The 18221-nt window shown below is 45.1% G+C and overlaps 1 protein-coding gene and 1 pseudogene across 1 annotated transcript; both read left to right on the plus strand.

The window, feature by feature from the left end:
* The first annotated feature begins 1613 nt into the window (after positions 1-1613).
* On the plus strand, positions 1614-2463 carry LOC108589847 (putative FXYD domain-containing ion transport regulator 8). The gene is made up of 2 exons (XM_017968425.4): positions 1614-1954; positions 2259-2463. Exons 1-2 carry the CDS (start codon positions 1802-1804, stop codon positions 2391-2393), a joined length of 288 nt encoding a protein of 95 aa, XP_017823914.1. The 5' UTR covers positions 1614-1801; the 3' UTR covers positions 2394-2463.
* Positions 2464-6062: 3599 nt separating this feature from the next.
* On the plus strand, positions 6063-6526 carry LOC144581054 (large ribosomal subunit protein eL36 pseudogene; annotated as a pseudogene).
* Positions 6527-18221: the final 11695 nt, after the last annotated feature.

Consider the following 18221-nt stretch of genomic DNA (forward strand, 5'->3'; position numbering starts at 1 on the left):
AGTCTGAGACAAGCCTGGGCAAAATAGTGAGATCCTGTCTCTACAAAATAAATATTAAAAAATGAGCCAGATGTGGTGGCATGTGCCTGTAGTCCCAGCTACTCAGGAGCCTAAGGTGGGAGAATCACTTATGCCCAGAAGTTCAAAGCTGCAGTGAGCCATAATCACTGCATTCCAGTATGAGCACCCTGTCTTGTTGTTATTATATAAAAACAAAGGAATCCATCCAGCAAGAGGATATAATAATTCTAAATACATATGCACCCAACACTAGAGCACCAAGATTCATAAATCAAATATTACTAAATAAAGATAGACTATAATACAATAATACTAGAGAACTTAATCCACTCTCAACATTAGACAGATTATCTAGACAGAAAATCAACAAAGAAGAATTGGATTTCAACTGGACTCTAGACCAAATTGACCTAACAGATATTTACAAAACATTCTATTTAGCAACTGCAGAATATATATTCTTTTCATCAGCACATAAAACATCCTTCAGGATAGACCATATAGTAGACCACAGAACAAGACTCAACAAATTTTTTAAAAAGAGAAATCATATTGTGTATCTTCTTAGACCACAACGGAATAAAACTAGAAATTAATACCAGGAGGAACTTTGGAAAGTGTACAAACAGGTAAATCAAACAAAATTCTCCTGAATAACCATTGGATCAACAAAGAAATTAAGACAAAAATCAGGTTCCAGTTCAAGATGGCTGACTAGGAGCAGCTAGCAGGCACCTCTCTAATGGAGAGGAGTTAAAATAGTGAGTAAATACATTTCAAGTGGATCATGTAAAAGAGCATGCTGAAATTCACCACAGAAGCAATAGGAACCATGGAGAACAGAGGAGAATGAAGCTAGGGACTGTGCTTAGCCAGGTTGGGTGTAGAGCCAGGAGAGGCTTCCTAATATGGGGGAGGGGTGAGTGAGTGAGAGATTCCAGGGGTTCTACACCACCACCATGGACCATTACAATCCAAGTCATGAATGAGCTCCCTTGACCCCCTCGGGCCTCCAGACTAACATAGAGAGACACCTGGAGACTGAGCAGAGGTACTGCTCAAGCCCACATGGAATTCAACAGATTTTTTATTCCTAAGCAGCCCAGAGCCAGGTATTGATGCCCTGCCAAGTAGGGAGGTCAGGCATTTTCACATGCTCCTAGGACAGATACTGTAGCCATGGTAAGAAGGAATAGGTACATGACAAACCACATGGCTCCCACCTCTGCTGCACTCTGCCAAACAGGGCTTACCTGCTTTTGGGGCAGAACCCCAACAAACCAATCCTGCCCCACCTTAACACTGAAGGCACAGTTCAACTCCCAAGGGCCACCAGCTCCCAGAAGCCACCGATAGGCCCTCTGTAGCCTCTACCACTGCTGCCTTCACCCCTGTCACCCACAGGCCAGGGAAGAAATGAAGAGGGAAGAAACTTTTGGGCACTTCAGTCATGATGCACAGTAGTGGGCAGACTCCATGCTCCCCACCAGATAGGACTTGCCTGCTTCAATGAAAGTCCCCCAGCATAGCACAGCTGCCCTGCTCTTGCCTGAACACTGTGGCTATATCTTGGCATTCCTCTGAGAGCCCAAATCCCAGAGGCCACTGTTAGACCTTCCCAAGTTGCTGCCACTGCTGCCTCTGCTCCTGCTGCCTGCAGGCCAGGGAGGGAATGGGGAGGTGGGGCACTATTGAACACCCCTAAGACAGAACCAAGGCTCCTCAGGACTTAGCATGTCCTCCTAGAATCATCTTGGAGGGGACCAGCTGTGCAGATACCATGGAGGTGGTGCTGATCTTTGTATGCAGCCTGCTGATCCCTATTGTCCTGGCCAGTGCAGCTAAGAAGGAGAAGGAAATAGATCCTTTTCATTGTAACTACCAGACCCTGAGTATTGGGGGATTGGTATTTGATATGGTCCTCTTCCTGGTTGTGAGCATCCTTTTTTTTTTTTTTTGAGACAGAGTCTTGCTCTGTCACTAAGGCTGGTGTGCAGTGGTGGGATCTCAGCACACTGCAACTACTGCCTTCTGGGTTCAAGTGATTTTGTTCCTCAGCCTCCCAAGTAGCTGGGATTGCAGGCATGTACCACCATGCCCTGCTAATTTTTGTGTTTTTAGAAGAGACAGGGTTTCACCACGTTGCCCAGGCTGGTCTCGAACTCCTGACCTCAAATGATCTGCCCGCCTCAGCCTCCCAAAGTGCTGGGATTTCAGGTGTGAGCAACCATGCTCAGCTGAGCCTCCATATTCTAAGTCACAGGTGCAAGTGCAGTTTCCATCAGAAGCCTCAGGATCCGGGAGATGAGGAAGCTCAGGTGGAAAACTTCATCACTGCAAATGCAAAAGAGCGACAGAAAGCAAAAAACTGAAGTGCAGCCCACAGGTAGGAAGCCTCTGGAAGCAGAAGACAACTGCTTGAAACTTTAGATGTAAATGTTGATGCATAAGAAAACCGGTTACTTTAGCAACAGATCTTTTTCCAGGGGAAAGTAAGAACTTGTGCATCTCCCTGTGCACATCCCTATCCCTTCTAACAACATTCTTCAACCTAATGATGCAAGTAACATTTGCCTCCCTTGTGCAGCCTGTGGTCTTGCCCAACTCCTATGATGTGTCTGTGTGTGTGTGTGTTTGTCAACTGTGGTCTTTGTGGCTACTTGTTCATGGATGATATTATGTTAGTGAACTGTGGACTAACTTTTCCAGGCAGAAGCTGAGCCATGTCACCATTGATTCCTCCCTGCCACCATGACCCTCCATCACCTCCTGCTTCTAGGAGTCCACTTATTCCCTGAGACACAAACCCCTTTTCTTGATTTAGGGATGGGTTTGGGTAGGAGCATGTGCAGTAATCTCCAATTATCCTAGGACCTGGGGAGGTTTGCATAACCATCATTATAATTCTTCATGGACTCTCTTCACTCCTTTACAAGAAACTTCCTTCCTTATGAGAGACTGTGTTAAAGAAACTTCTCTTCCTGGGTCCACAAGGGGCATGGTTTCAAAGGCAGGAATTTCCTGGCTCCATGCCTCCATCCAGAGACCAGAGGGGTTTCAAATGTAAAGTTCTTTATCTGGGTTTCCCATGCATGGGCCAGGTAGGGATAGCAAGGTGGGGCTCCTTTGTCCCAAAATCCCACCAAAAGTGGGGATCCTTTGTCCTAAAATCCCTCCAAAACTCTGGGAGGAGGAGGCTCTGTAACTCAGGGCTGTGGACCAAGTAGCCAATCCGGTATCAGAGTCAAAGATCAATCACTCCAGAGGAAGTTTGAAAGAACTCCTCTCATTGGATGAGGACATGAATGGTGAGGGAATAACTCAAGGGTTAAGACTTCAGCTGCTCCTTACCTGAATGGATTTCCCACTCCAGGCTCCCCTCCCAAAATGGGAGCTGTCTCTCTCTCTCTCTCTCTCTCTCTCTCTCTCTCTCTCTCTCTCTCTCTCTCTCTCTCTCTCTCTCTCTGTCTAGCAAATTGCTCTTCTGCAGAACTCTTTGGATTCATGATATTTATTCGAATGGCAAACTCACCCTACCTCTGGGGCCCCTTTCCCCATTCTTCGGGGTTAGAGAGGCTAAGAACCTCTTCAGAACTAGGAGCTGGGTACGGTATGCTCCCCCATTACATCTATGGCGAGCCAGCCAGGAGACGTCGGACTTCAGAGTGTTGAGTGATATTGGACCCCTTTCGCTTGTTAGTCAGTCCTTTCCCTTCTTTTAAATGTGTTAAGGAGGTAAAAACACCAGGTGCCTCTCAGCCATCGAAGTACTAGCATAGCCACCAGACTAAAGACATGGATGTTAGACTTTCTGGGAATGGACTCTAAGTAACCCCAGCTCTTTGGAAGTGGGAGCATTGTTCAGCCCTGAACCAGTTTCCCTTTCTTACTGTTCTTTCTTTCTCTGGGCCAAGCCAAGGGTCAGCAGGAGGAAAGAGCAGCAGTCCCAAACTCCCAGTTCAGTCCAGTTGAGGTTGTGGCCCTGCTTGGACCTCCTAAGAAAAAGCCACCTATACAAGCCACACCCAGCCTTTCAGACCCCAACCTCCTGGGTCCAGATATCTGTGAGACAAAATTCTTCCCAGCTCTTTCCTCTAAGATATTTCCTACACATGAGGCTATTACCCTTCTGCTAGGACTTTGAGGCCCTTAGGGTGGCAGTCCAGGGACCCTTGCCCATGGTGCCCTCAGGCTTATGCCTATGAGGACCTCCTAGAGTATAAATACACAGAGCTATAAATACACAGAGCTAGTTCCCTTAGTCTGCTGTGCTAGGTTATGTCCTATCAGAGCCAGAGTCTATCAGTGGGTACTGGAGGCTACAAGACATTTTGTTTTTCGTCACCTGCAATTTCCCAATCCAACTGAATGGGGCCAGGATCTGATAATGTACAACTTGTCTTGCCTAGGATTGGCTCTCCATACAGCAGAATTTCTCCATCTAGAATACCATAGCGAGACCTGGTCCGGGGCTCAAATATTAATTACAGGCCCCATAACCCTAGGCTGTATTCCTATGATGGAAAGTGGAGAAGGCCCAAGTCCCAAGGGCATTGTTCCGGCCTCAGTCATGTGGCCAGCCATTTCCTTCTTTAAGATTGTAGTGCTTAGAGGCCCTTCTCAAGGAGTTTACCTTCCTCAGGCAGTTTTATGGTCAGGCCTATGTTAATTGAACTCTAGCTAGGGAATATTGGCACCCATCACACAAGACTCACTGGCCTAGTTGTTCAAGGATGTGCTGGTACAGGGCCACTAAGCCTGGCAGTCCCCATGTCCTTATAGTGGCCAAAGAGGACATTAGGCAGTGAGAATGTGCCCATGACACCAGTAAGAGTGATTAAACCTGGCAAATGGTGGAGGGGATGGGCAGAAGATGTTCATGCATCTAGGGCACAAGGAAACTGCAAGGTGCTGTAACTGGGGGATGCCCCAAGGCTAGCAGTCAATGAATAACCAGGGATGAGGGCATCCCTGTGTTCAATTTCAGATGGGTACTGCTCTTCCCAAGGCAAAATCACCCTTAAAGTGTATCCTGGATAACTGGGACCAATTTAACCCACAATCTTTGAAAAAGAGGCTCTTCTTTTCTGCCAAACAGTGTGGCCATGTTACCCTCTGCTGAGTGGAGAAACCTGGCCTCCTAAGGGAAGTATAAATTGTAACACTCTTCTACAATTAGACCTTTCTCTGTAAGAGGGAAGGTAAATGGATCAAGGTTCCCTATGTGCAAGTTTTATTTTCTCTAAGGGATAATCCTCAGCTATGTAAGGCTTGTAATCTATGCCTTACTGGTCCCTCCTCAGGACTACCCCTATATTCAGGACTCCCTGTGGCTCCTCCCTCCACCCATGCTGATCAATCAGGTTTCCTCAGCTCCTATAACCCAAGAGGAGTCAGGGAAGGCCAAAACGGTCAAGGCACCTCAGGCTACTAGGATTCCCCAACTCTGCCCCCTACAAGCAAAAGGAGGGTAATTTGGCCCAATCAAAGTACATACTCCCTTTTCACTTTCTGAATTAAAGCAAATCAAGGGAGACTTAGGAAAATTTTCAGATGACCTGGACAAGTACATAGATCTTCTACAGGGACTGGGTCAGGCCTTTGAATTCGACTGGAAATATATCATGATATTGCTTAGTCAGACCCTAACCAGCAATGAGAGAGAGGCTGCTCTAGCAGTGGCTCAAGAGTTTGGGTACCTGTTACCTTAGTCAACTACACAACCAAATGACATCAGAGGAGAAGGCTAGATTCCCTACAGGTAGACAGACAGTCCCGAGCATGGACCCTCGCTGAGATCCTGACTCAAAACGCATGGGGACTGGAGTAGTGGACACCTATCGACCTGCATGCTTGAGGGATTAAGACAAACTAGGAAAAAGCCCATGAACTATGGAATGTAATCCACCATAACTCGGAGAAAGGAAGAAAACTCAACAGCCTTCCTTTAGCAGTTACGGGAGGCCTTAAGAAAGTATATTCCCAAGAGTTCCACATGGCACCAGCCCTTCTGCCACAGTCGCCATTGGAGAGCAGCAGCCATGGCTCTTCACTGTCCTATGGCCATGGGCCTCAACAAGGACCACAAGGTTGTGAGTACAATAATGTGAGCAAGCCCAGGCACAGCCACCACCGCTGGCGTCTGACCAAATACACCACGTTCGTGCGGGACATGATCCAGGAGGTGTGTGGCTTTGCCCCATATGAGCAGCAAGCCATGGAGTTACTGAAAGTGTCCGAGGAAAAACGGGCCCTCAACTTCATCAAGGAAAGGGTGGGGACACACATCAACGCCAAGAGGAAGCAGGAGGAACTGAGCAATGTCCTGGTCGCCATGAGGAAAGCCACCCAAGAAAGACTGAGCTCCCTCCCCTGCCCTCTCCCTGAGATAAACAGCTCGCCCCCCACCCAAAAAAAGAAAGAATACTCCCCTGTCACCAGACTCCATCAAGGGTCAACTAATACTAAAAGACAAATTTATTATACAATCAGCAGTAGACATTAGGAAGAAGCTCCAGAAGCTTGCCCTGGGGCCAGAACAGAGTTTAGAATCATTACTAAATCTAGCTACCTCAGTGTTTATAATAAAGACCAGGAGGAACAGGCTGAAAGGGACATGACGGACAAGAAAAAGGCTGCAGCCCTAGTCATGACCTTCAGGCAAGCAGAACAAAGGGGCTTGGAAAAGGGAACGGATTGGGATAGCCACCAGTCCAGCAGAGCTTGCTACCACTGCAACCTACTGGTACACTTTAAGAAAGATTGTCCCCAGAAGAACAGACCACCTCCTAGTCCTAGCCCACTGTGCCAAGGGGATCACTGGAAGGCACACTGTCACAGGGGATGAAGGTTCTCAGGGCCTGAGGTGGCTAACCAGATGACCCAACATCAGGGCTGAGGGTACCTGGGGCAAGCACCACCACAAGCCATCACCCTCACCAAGCCCCAGGTAAAGCTAACCATAGAGGGCTCAAAGGTCAATCTTCTCCTGGACACTGGCACAGACTTCTCAGTTTTGCTTTCCTGTCCTGGATGATTGTCCTCCAAGTCTGTAACTGTCTGCGGAGTCCTAGGACAAGCAGTCTTCCAATATTTTGCCCAGTCCCTAAGCTGTAACTGGGGAAATATGCTCTTCTCCCATGCTTTCCTCATCATGCCAGAAAGTCTCACTCCCTTACTAGGGCGGTGTTAGCCAGAGCAGAAACCATTATCTATATGAATGTTGTCAGGGAGGAAATCCCTCTCTGCTGCCTGGGATTTAAAGAAGGGATTAATCCTGATGTTTGGGCAATGGCGGGACAGTTTGGGTAGGGAAAGAATGCCTGCCTAATTCAAATAAGGCTAAAGGATCCTACCTCTTTTCCTTATCTAAGACAGTACTCCAAAGACCAGAAGCCAAAAAGGGGCTACAAAATATTGTAAGGAACGTAAAAGCTCAGGGTCTAGTGAGGGCCTGTAACAGCCATTGTAATGCTCCAATTTTAGAAGTACAAAAGCCTAATGGACAACAGAGGCTAGTGCAATATCTCAGGCTTATTAACAAAGCTGTGATCCCTTTATACCCAGCCCTACAAAACCCATGCACCTTGCTCTCTCAAATACCAGGAGAGGCACAATGGTTTACAGTCCTGGACCTTAAGGATGCCTTTTTCTGTGTTCCATTACATCCTGACTCCCAGGTTCTGTCCACCTTTGAAGACCCTTTAGACCAGAATTCTCAGCTCACCTGGACAGTGTTACCCCAGGGCTTTCGAGATAACCCCCACCTGTTTGGCCAGGCTCTAGCTCAGGACCTTAGTCTTTTCTCACATCCAGGTACCCTGGTTTTTCGATATATGGATGATTTACTTTTAATGCCAACTCAGAAACCCAGTGTCAGCAGGCCACCCAGGACCTCCTAAATTTTCTAGCCACCTGTGGATATAAGGGTTCCAAATCAAAAGCCCAACTTTGTAAACAAGAGGTTAAATACCTAGGGCTTGTCTTGTCTAACAGCACTTGGGCCCTTGATGGAGAATGTCTCCAATCCATACTGGCCTTCCCCCATCCAAAAACCTTAAAACAGTTGTGGGGATTCTTGGGAATAACTGGGTTTTGCCAGTTATGGATTCCCAGATATGGTGAAATGGCAAAATGTCTGTACACTCTGATTAAGGAAACCCAAAAAGCTAACACCCATTTAGTACTCTGTGACCATATAGCTGAGGCAGCCTTTCAGACCCTGAAGCAGGCACTACTGCAGGCTCCAACTCTAAGCCTTCCTACAGGAAACGACTTCTCCCTATATGTTACAGGAAAGTCAGGAGTGGCACTGGGGGTTCTCACCCAGACTCAGAGGACCACGCCACAACCTGTGGCATACCTAAGTAAGGAAATTGATGCAGTAGCAAAAGGCTGGCCACACTGCTTGCGAGTTGTAGTTGCGGTGGCTATATTGGTCTCAGAAGCTGTTAAAATAGTGCAAGGGAAAGATCTAACTGTATGGACTTCACATGATGTAGCTGGGATTCTGGCCTCTAAAGGAGGCTTATGGCTGTCCTACAACCACTTATTCAAATATCAGGCCTTAATGCTCAAAGGGCTTGTACTTCAGCTGTGCACACATGCAGCCCTCAATCCAGCTGCTTTTCTTCCTGAGGAAGGGGCAAAGAACATGACTGTCAGCAGGTTATACCCCAGAACTATGCGGCTTGAGAGGATCTCTTCGAAACTCCTCTAGCCAATCCTAACCTTAACCTATACACTGACGGAAGTTCCTTTATGGAAAATGGAGTTCAAAAGGTAGGATATGCAGCAGTCAGTGATCAAACAGTGCTTGAAAATAATTCCCTTCCTCCTGGGACTAGTGCCCAACTGGCAGAACTAGTAGCCCTCACCTGAGCTCTAAAATTAGAAAAAAGAAAGAGAATAAATATATACACCAATTCCAAATATGCCTACCTGGTTCTTTACACTCATGCAGACATGTGGAAGCAAAGAGAGTTCCTAACCTCGGCAGGAACTCCCACTAAATATCATAAGGAAATTTTAGACTTATTACAAGCTGTCCAAGAACCCAAAGAGGCAGCAGTCTTACACTGCCGAGGTCACCAGAAAGAAGATGAGAAGGAAGCAGAGGGCAATCGCTGAGCTAATCTAGAGGCAAAAAGGGCAGCTAGACAAGAATTTATAGAAGGATCTTTAATATGGGAAAACCCTCTCCTGGGAACTAGACCTCAATACTCATCAGAAGAGGTAGAGTGGGCAATCTCTCAGGGACATAATCTTCTTCCTTCAGTATGGCTAGATACTGAAGAAGGAAAAGTACTCTCACGGGCTGCCAGCCAGTGAAAAGTACTTAAAACCTTCCATCAAACCTTCCATATGGGTATAGAGAATACATATCAAATGGCCAAATCTATATTTACAGAAAAATTTCTCTTCAAGGCTGTCCAACAAATAGTTAAAGGATGTAAAATATGCTAGAAAAATAATCCTTTAACACATTGCAAAGTTCCTCCTTGGGAAGAGTGAAACGGTCATTACCCAGGTGAGGACTGGCAAATGGACTTTTTCTCATATGCCTAAGTCTCAGGGATATCAGTATCTGTTAGTATGTGTAGATACCTACACAAACTGGTTTGAGACTTTCTCCTGGAGAACAGAAAAAGCCCAAGAGTTAATAAAAGTCTAAATTAATGAAATAATTCCTAGATTTGGACTCCCTTGCTGTCTTCAAGGCAATAATGGCCCTGCCTTCAAAGCTGCAGTGATCTAAGGAATTTCCAAAGTGTTAGGAATACAGTACCATCTCCACTGTGCTTGGAAGCCTCAGTCCTTAGGGAAAGTGGAAAAAATGAACAAAATTCGTAAGAGCCACTTAAAATATCAGGCACAGGAAACCCACCTCTCGTGGCCTTCTCTATTATCAATAGCTCTCCTCTTCTCCCTCTCATATTATCGCTCCAATGCTTACTTATGCCAAAACTGTGTTGCCTTACCCCCAGGCCTCAACTGCCTAGCACCAGGCTTATTCTCTGCTTGTGGCACTCAGCTTATTGCTGCCTGAACAATACCTCTGGGGAACTATGCCTCCTCTCCTTCCTAGTGTCCCCCTCATGACAATTTATACCGACTCTTAGGTGCAGAGTCTTCTTTTGCCAAGGCCACACTATACTTGAACCCCAATTATTTCTTTCATAGTGGGGACCAGAATAACAGGAAGATTTGGTACTGGCACTGGAGTAATTACTACCACTACTCAGTTTTACTATAAGCTATCTCAGAAGTTAAATGATGACATGGAAAATGTTGCTGATTCTCTCTAACTCTGTAGAAGAAACTTAACTCTTTAGCTGCTGTGGGTCTTCCAAATAGAAGAGCTCTGGATCTGCTAACAGCAGAGAGAGAAGGAACTTGTCTCCTTTTAGGAGAAAAATGCTGCTACTTTGTAAACAGTTGGGTATTGTCTTAAAGCTAAAAGAACTCAGGGGTCAATCTATCACAAGGCTAAAGGCCTTCAAGAAACAGGATAGCAGAGTTTGCTTGACAACTAGCTGTCCTAGCTCTACCCTATTCTATGCCCATTTACAACCATTCTGTTATTTCTGACTTCGGGTCTTTCATCTTTAACCTTCTTGTCATATTCGTTTCTTCTAGAATTCAGGCCATGAGGCTACAAATGGTCCTGCAAATGGAACCTCGGATGTCCTTGGCTCATGAGTTCTGTCATGGACCTCTGGATTGGCCTGCACCCCTGGAAGACTCCTCTCTAGAGGAAACTTCAACTGCAGGGCCCCTTCTACACCCCAATTTAGTTGAAAGTAGTTAAAGAGCAATCAACGCCTGTGCCCAACAGCAGTTTGACTTTCCTGTTCAGAGCGGGTACTGAGGAACTGTGTTAAAGAAACTTCTCTTCCTGAGTCCATGAGGGCCATGGTTTCAAAGGCAGGAATTTCCTGGCTCCATGCCTCCATCCAGAGACCAGAGGGGTTTCAAATGTAAAGTTCTTTGTCTGGGTTTCCCGTGCATGGGCCAGGTAGGGATAGCAAGGTGGGGCTCCTTTGTCCCAAAATCCCACCAAAAGCTCTGGGAGGAGAGGGCTCTGTAACTCAGGGCTGTGGACCAAGTAGCCAATCCGGTATCAGAGTCAAAGATCAATCACTCTAGAGGAAGTTTGAAAGAACTCGTCTCATTGGACAAGAATATGAATGGTGAGGGGAACAACTGAAGGGTTAAAACTTCAGCTGCTCCTTACTGGAATGGATTTCCCGCTCCTGGCCTCCCTCCCACAACAGCGTTGGAGTTGTCTCTCTCTCTTTCTCTCTTTCTCTCTCTCTCTCTTTGTCTAATGAATCCCTCTTCCACAAAACTCTTTGGGTTCATGATATTTATTTGAAAGGCAAACTCACTATGCCTCCGGGGTCCCTTTCCCCGTTCTTCGGATTTAGAGAGGTCAAGAACCTCTTCAGAACTGGGAGCTGAGTATGCTCTCCCCGGTTACACTTATTTCGTCCTCACATGAGTCTATCCTGAAGGTCTCTTAGTATTAATAATTGGAGATTCAAAGCAAGAAGCTGGTGAGCCCAGCCATTGCCTTCAGGCAAGCCACTCCATTCCATGATCATTTTTTTCTGGGAGGCTTCCACTGAGGAGTCCGCATCAACCCTGCCCTTCTGCAGAGTTCCCAGTGATTTTAGGCTCAGGGCTTCTACTCTGTCCCTGGGGAATGTGCCCCTTGCATATCTTCTCAGCAATAACCCCATGAGTTCTGAGACTGTACCCACCTCTAACCTTCCCTGCTTCTGAGATTTTAATCTACAATCCAGCTCATCAGGATGCAGACTCCTATCCCTGAAGTTGGGTATCTGGCAGGTGATGGCTGAAAGACCCCCATTCTGTTGGGGCCAACACACTGGGATAGGCAGAGTGAGAATAGGGGTCCTTTGATTCTCTGCCAAAGTTCCCTTGGTCAGGCAACAGAGACAAATCCTGCATACTTTGCTCTGCCTGTCAGTATTCAGAGTTGTGAGGAAGGTTAGAGACCTGGAAGACTCTGTATAGCACTGCTGCAGAGGAAACAGCAAGAGGTCAGAGGTCACATGAAGAACAGTAACTCTAACCCAGTTTCTGCCCCTACTGTCCTCCACGTTCCTGTGGAAACCAAACAAATTGCTGCTATGACCATGTGCTATTCTCTCTATTGTGATCTAGCTCCTCAACAACAGAAAAAAATATACATAAAATATTGTTTCCAAAAGAAAGCACAACCTGCAACCACAATGCACAGGAGCAGGCAGACTACACACAGGGTGAACCCATACTTCTATGGCTCCATGCATGTTTCAGTAACAGCTCCCCCCCATGCACTTGCCCCACTCTTACCTGAATGCTGTGGCTGTGGGTGGACTCCCAGAAGCTGCCAACTCCCAGAGGCCACAGATAGGCCCTCCACACCCTCTGCCACTGCTGCCTCTGCCTCTGCTGCCCACGGGCCAGGACAGCAGGCACCTTCATAGGCCCCAACAGTGAAATCCAGAACTGCTTCTGTGGAGAAAAGTGCTAGCAGGCCACATGCTCCACAGCTGCCAGTCTTTATTGCCTCAGAAGAGGGGTTCTGCCCTCCCCAGTGAAAGTCTGACAGTACAGCCACTCTGCTCCGGCCAGACCATTTCAACTGCAACCCAGTCCCCATAGGCCTGTCATCTCCCTGCCCCTTTCTGAGAGTTCTGCCAGTGACCTAGGCACCAGACTGCCATCCTCAATCACAGCCAGCACCTGAAATCTGGGCTGACTGACAGTCGTGGTCCAACCGCTTTCAGACTCATACATGCCATTCAGTGGGCCACGTAGGGGCCTGAGAATAGGGGAATCATCTCGTCTAGTCCAGCACTGCTGGCACCTGACTACCCCACCCCCAGGGTCAGAGGATGGACCAGCCCAACCAGCCAACATCACCACAACTGACACCCACATACACAGGCCAAATGTCAGAGCCCCTCCCACTTTCTACATGAAGTAACAGAGTTACTCCATCAGAGAACAGGCAAGCCATAAAGCTGTCTATATTGAGCTGAGTGAAGAGATTCCATCCCCAAACCACTCCAGCAGAGAACTGTGGGTCAGGCAATTTCCATGGCTCTCAGCTACACTGTGGCCTGGAGACAGACAAGTGTGCGTCTGAAAGGAGAGTCATCAGCACTAGCACAGGGGTATAAAGGGGAAACAGATCACATTCCTGCATATCTATGATGTGAAGTCAGTGCAGCTACCTTACCCCCTGCAGAGACCTTGGTGCATCTCACCAGGAGCTCTCCCAGCCACCCCAGTCAGGACTTATGCCTTCACTTGTCATTGGGGTATTTACCGGCAAGCCAGGGCTGGTGCATTCAGGGCTTGTTGTTGGGGTATTTTATGGGCAAACCGGGGGTGAGTACATACACAGCTGCTTGTGCCCCAGCTGGCTCTTGTCCGTTAGTGCCACCTATTGGCCTGCAGGTCTAACTGCACAGCCCAATGTAAAACCTACTAACAACCAAAGTCAAAGATCTTACCCGACATACACTACAATCACACTCTCTAGAGGAAATATATGTATATATATATGAATAAAAAAATCCCACCTGAATAAAAATAAATTAAAAAAGAAGTGGCAGTCTCTTCAGATGAGAAGGAACCAGCGTAAAATTCTGTCACCATAAAAATTCCGAATTTTATGATGCCACTAAAAGATCACACTAGCTCTCTAGGAACAGTCACTCACTAAAGTGGAAACTAAAAAATGATAGATAAAGAGCTTGAAGCATGGTTTGCAATGAAGTTCAATGAGATCCAAGAGAAGGTTGAAAATCATCATGAAGAAACCATGAAAGCAATCCAGAAAATGAAGGAAGATATTAATATCTTTTACAAAAATGGAACTTCTAAAAATGAAAAATTCATTTAAGGAATTTCAAAATGCAATTAAAAGCTTGAACAATAGACTAGGCCAAGCAGAAGAAAGAATTTTAGAACCCAAAGATAGGTCTTTTTTTTTTTTTAATTTTGTAGGGATGGGATTTCATTATGTTGCCCAGGCTAGTCATAAACTCCTAGACCAAAGAGATTCTCCTGCCTTAGCCTTTCAAAGTGCTGGCAGTACAGGCAGAACCACCACACCTTGCAAAAGATAGATCTTTCCAATTAACCCAGACAAAAATAAAGAAAAAGTAATTTTATAAAACAAGCAAAGTCTTTGAGAAATATGGAATTAAGTATAACTCAAGAAAACTTTCTTCAACTCTCTACAGAGGTAGACAGCCAGATGCAAGAAATTCAGAGGATACCTGTGAAATACTATACAAGGGGAAACATTAGCAAGGCATATAGCTATCTGACTATCCAAGGCCAACACTAAAGAAAAAAATCTTAAAGGCAGCTGGAGAAGAGTCAAATCACCTTAAAGGAAAACCCATCATACCAACAGCAGATTTTTCACTTGATCCCATACAAGCCAGAAAACACCATTGGCCTATTTTTACTCTCCTTAAGGAATAGAAAACCAACCAAAACTTTTATATTCTTCTAAACTAAGCATCACGAATGAAGGAAAAAGCAAGTCTTTCCCAGAAAAGCAAATGTTAAAGGAATGTGTCACCTCTAGATTCAGCCTACAAGAAGTGTTCAAAGGAGTTATAAACATGGAAATGAAAGAATGATACCATCATAAAAGGGCACATAACCAAAGCTCACATTTGAAAAATTGAAGCTCAAAAACAACTAGCTAAAAACACCATGACAAAAACAAAACTTCATATATCAATACTAACCTTAAATATAAAGGGTTGCACGCTCCATTTAAAATATACAGAGTGGGCTGGGCATGGTGGCTCACACCTGTAATCCCAGCACTTTGGGAGGCTGTGTTGAACAGACCACAGGATCAGGAGCTTGAGACTATCCTGACCAACATGGTGAAATCTCGTCTCTACTAAAAATACAAAAATTAGCTGGGCATGGTGGTGCACACCTGTAATCCCAGCTACTCAGGAGGCTGGGACAGGAGAATCACTTGAATTCGGGAGGTAGAGATTGCAGTGAGCTGAGATCTCACCAATTCACTTCAGCCTTGGTGACAGAGTGAGACTTGGTCTCAAAAAAAATGTAAATGTATATGTATATGTATATATATATACACACACTCACACAGAGTAGGCAAATTGGATAATAAAACAAGACCCAACTGCTGTCTTCTGCCTTCAAGAGACCCACCACTTACTGGCCAAAGATACCTTCAGACTCAAAATAGAAAGATGGAAAAAGATATGTCACACAGAGGTAAAGCAAAAGCAAGCAGGAAAAGCCATTCTCATACCAGTTAAAAGAGAGTTTAAAACAACAGTAAAAATAAAAGACAAAGAGGGCCATAATATAATACTAAAGATTTCAACGTGACAAGGAGATTGGAGATCTTAAATGTATACTCATTCAATACTGGAGCACCCAGATTCCCAAAGCAAGTACTAATAGTCCTAAGAAAACAGATTTATGGGAATAAAATAATATTGGGGAACACCAGCACCTCACTAACATCACTACACAGATCATCATGGTAGAAAATCAACAAAGAAGGCTAGGTTCAGTGGCTTAAGCCTGAATCCCAGCACTTTGGGAGGCAAAGGTGGGTGGATCAGCTGAGGCCAGGAGTTAGAGACCGACCAATATGAGGAAACCCAGTCTCTACCAGAAATAAAAAAATTAGCAAGGTGTAGTGGCATGCACCTGTAATTACAGCTACTCGGGAAGCTAAGACAGGAAAATTGCTTGAACCCCAGAAGCAGAGGTTGCAGTGAGCTAAGAACACGCCATTGCACTCCAGCCTGTGCAACAAGAACAAAATTCTGTCTCAAAAGAAAAAAAAAGGCGGGGAGCGGTGGCTCATGCCTATAATCCCAACACTTTGGGAGGTCGAGGCAGGCAGATCATGAGGTCAGGAGTATGAGACCAGCCTGACCAATATGGTGAAACCCTGTCTCTACTGAAAATACAAAAAAAAATTAGCTGTGCATTGTGGCACCTTCCTGTAGTTCTAGCTTCTTGGGAGGCTGAGACAGAAGACTCACTTGAACCTGGGAGGCAGAGATTGCAGTGAGCCGAGATCACGCCACTGCACAGACCAGCCTGGGTAACAGAGCGACACTCCATCTCAAAAAAAAAAAAAAGAAATAGATAAAAGAAAAGAAAATCAACAAAGAAAATCTGAACATAAACTGTACTATAGACCAAATGGATCTAATAGACATTTACAGAACACTTCAACCAATAACTGCATAATATATATTCTTCTCAGCTGTGCATGTAACATTGTCTAAGACTGACCACATGCCTCATTATAAAGCAAGTCTCAATAAATTCAAATAAATCAGAATTATATGAAGGATCTTCTCAGACCACAGTGGAATAAAATTAGAAATCAATACCAAGAGGAATGTTCAAAATTATGCAAGTATCATGGAAACTAAAAAACTTGCTCTAGAGTGACTCCTGGATAAACGATGAAAACAAACAAGAAATAAAAAGACGTTATTTGAAAAGAGTGAAAATAGAGATACAACATACCAAAACTTCTGAGATTCAGCAAAAGCAATAATAGGGGAATGTTTATAGTATTAAGCAAGTATATCTCACGTTCTTTGCAGAGACATGAATGGAGCTAGAGGCCATTAGCCTTAGCAAACTAACACAGGAACAGATAACTTAATTCTGCGTGTTCTCACATGCAGAATTTGAGAGCTAAAGGATCAGAACACATAAACATCTAGAGGGGAGCAACATACACTGGGGCCTATCAGAGGGTGAAGGATGGGAGGAGAAAGAGGTTCAGGAAAAGTAACTAATGGGTACTAAGCTTAATATCTGGGTGATGAAAAAATCTGTACAACAAATCCCATAACAGAAATTTACCTATGTAACAAATCTGGACATGTACCCCTGAACTTATAAGGTTTTTTTTGTTTGTTTTTGTTTTAAAGGCAGGCTGTGGTGGCTCACGCCTGTAATCCCAATACTTTGGGAGGCTGAGGCTGGCAGATCATGAGGTCAAGAGATCGAGATCAATCTCACCAACATGGTGAAACCCTGTCTCTACTAAAAGTATGAAAATTAGCTGGGCGTGGTGGCACGTGCCTGTAGTCCCAGCTACTTGGGAGGCTGAGGCAGGAGAAAACCTTGAACCTACAAGGTAGAGGTTTCAGTGAGCTGAGATTACACCACTGCACTCCAGCCTGGTAAGAGAGAGAGACTCTGTCTCAATAAAAAAGAAATAAAAAAGAAAAAAAATTAGAAGATTTCATACTAACAATGCAATATTACAACTCCAGGAACCAGAAAAACAAGAACCAATCAAAACCAAAGCTGGCAGAAAATAAATGAAATAGATCAGAGCAAAACTAAATGAGATTGAAGCCAAAAAAGAATGATACACAGTATCCATGAAATGAAAGGTTGATTTCTTCCTTTGTTTCTTTCTTTCTTTTTTTTTTTTTCAAGATGGGGTATTGCTCTGTCTCCCAGGCTGGAGTGCAGTGGTGCAAACTCTGCTCACTGCAACCTCCACCTCCCAGGTTCAAGAGATTCTCCTGCCTCAGCCTCCCAAGTAGCTGGAATTACAGGTACACACCAGCATTCCCAGCTAACTTTTGTATTCTTAGTAGATGGGGTTTCACCATGTTGGCCAGGCTAATCATGAACTCTTGACCTCGTGATCTGTCCACCTTGGCCTCACAAAGTGCTGGGATTACAGGCATGAGCCACAGTGCCCAGCAGAAAGGTTGAATTCTTGAAAGAATTTTCAAGACCGTTATTGAAATTAGTTAGGCTAACCATGGAAAAAGAGAGAAGATTCAAATTAGCACATTTAGAAATAATAAAGGTGACATTACAATTGGTAGCACAAAAGTACAAAAGATTATCAGAAACTACTATGAGCACCCCATGCATACAAACTAGATAACCTAGAGGAAATGGATAAATTCCTGGAAGTATACAGACTCTCAAGATTGAACCAGGAAGCAACAGAAATCCTGGCCGTGCGCGTTGGCTCACGCCTGTAATCCTAGCACTTTGGGAGGCTGAGGTGGGTGGATCACATGTGGTCAGGAGTTCAAGACCAGCCTGGCCAACATGGTGAAACCCCATCTTAAAAAGAAAGAAAGAAAGAAACAGAAATCCTGAACAGACCAATA

Source organism: Callithrix jacchus, chromosome X (genome assembly GCF_049354715.1).
Source record: "Callithrix jacchus isolate 240 chromosome X, calJac240_pri, whole genome shotgun sequence".
NCBI lineage: Eukaryota > Metazoa > Chordata > Mammalia > Primates > Cebidae > Callithrix > Callithrix jacchus.

Excerpts from the sequence above, each read along its gene's own strand:
- LOC108589847 (XM_017968425.4), top strand. The coding sequence starts at position 1,802 with ATGGAGGTGGTGCTGATCTTTGTATGCAGCCTGCTGATCCCTATTGTC. Across the intron at positions 1,955-2,258 it reads ATATGGTCCTCTTCCTGGTT|CTGAGCCTCCATATTCTAAG; the intron begins GTGAGCATCCTT and ends AACCATGCTCAG.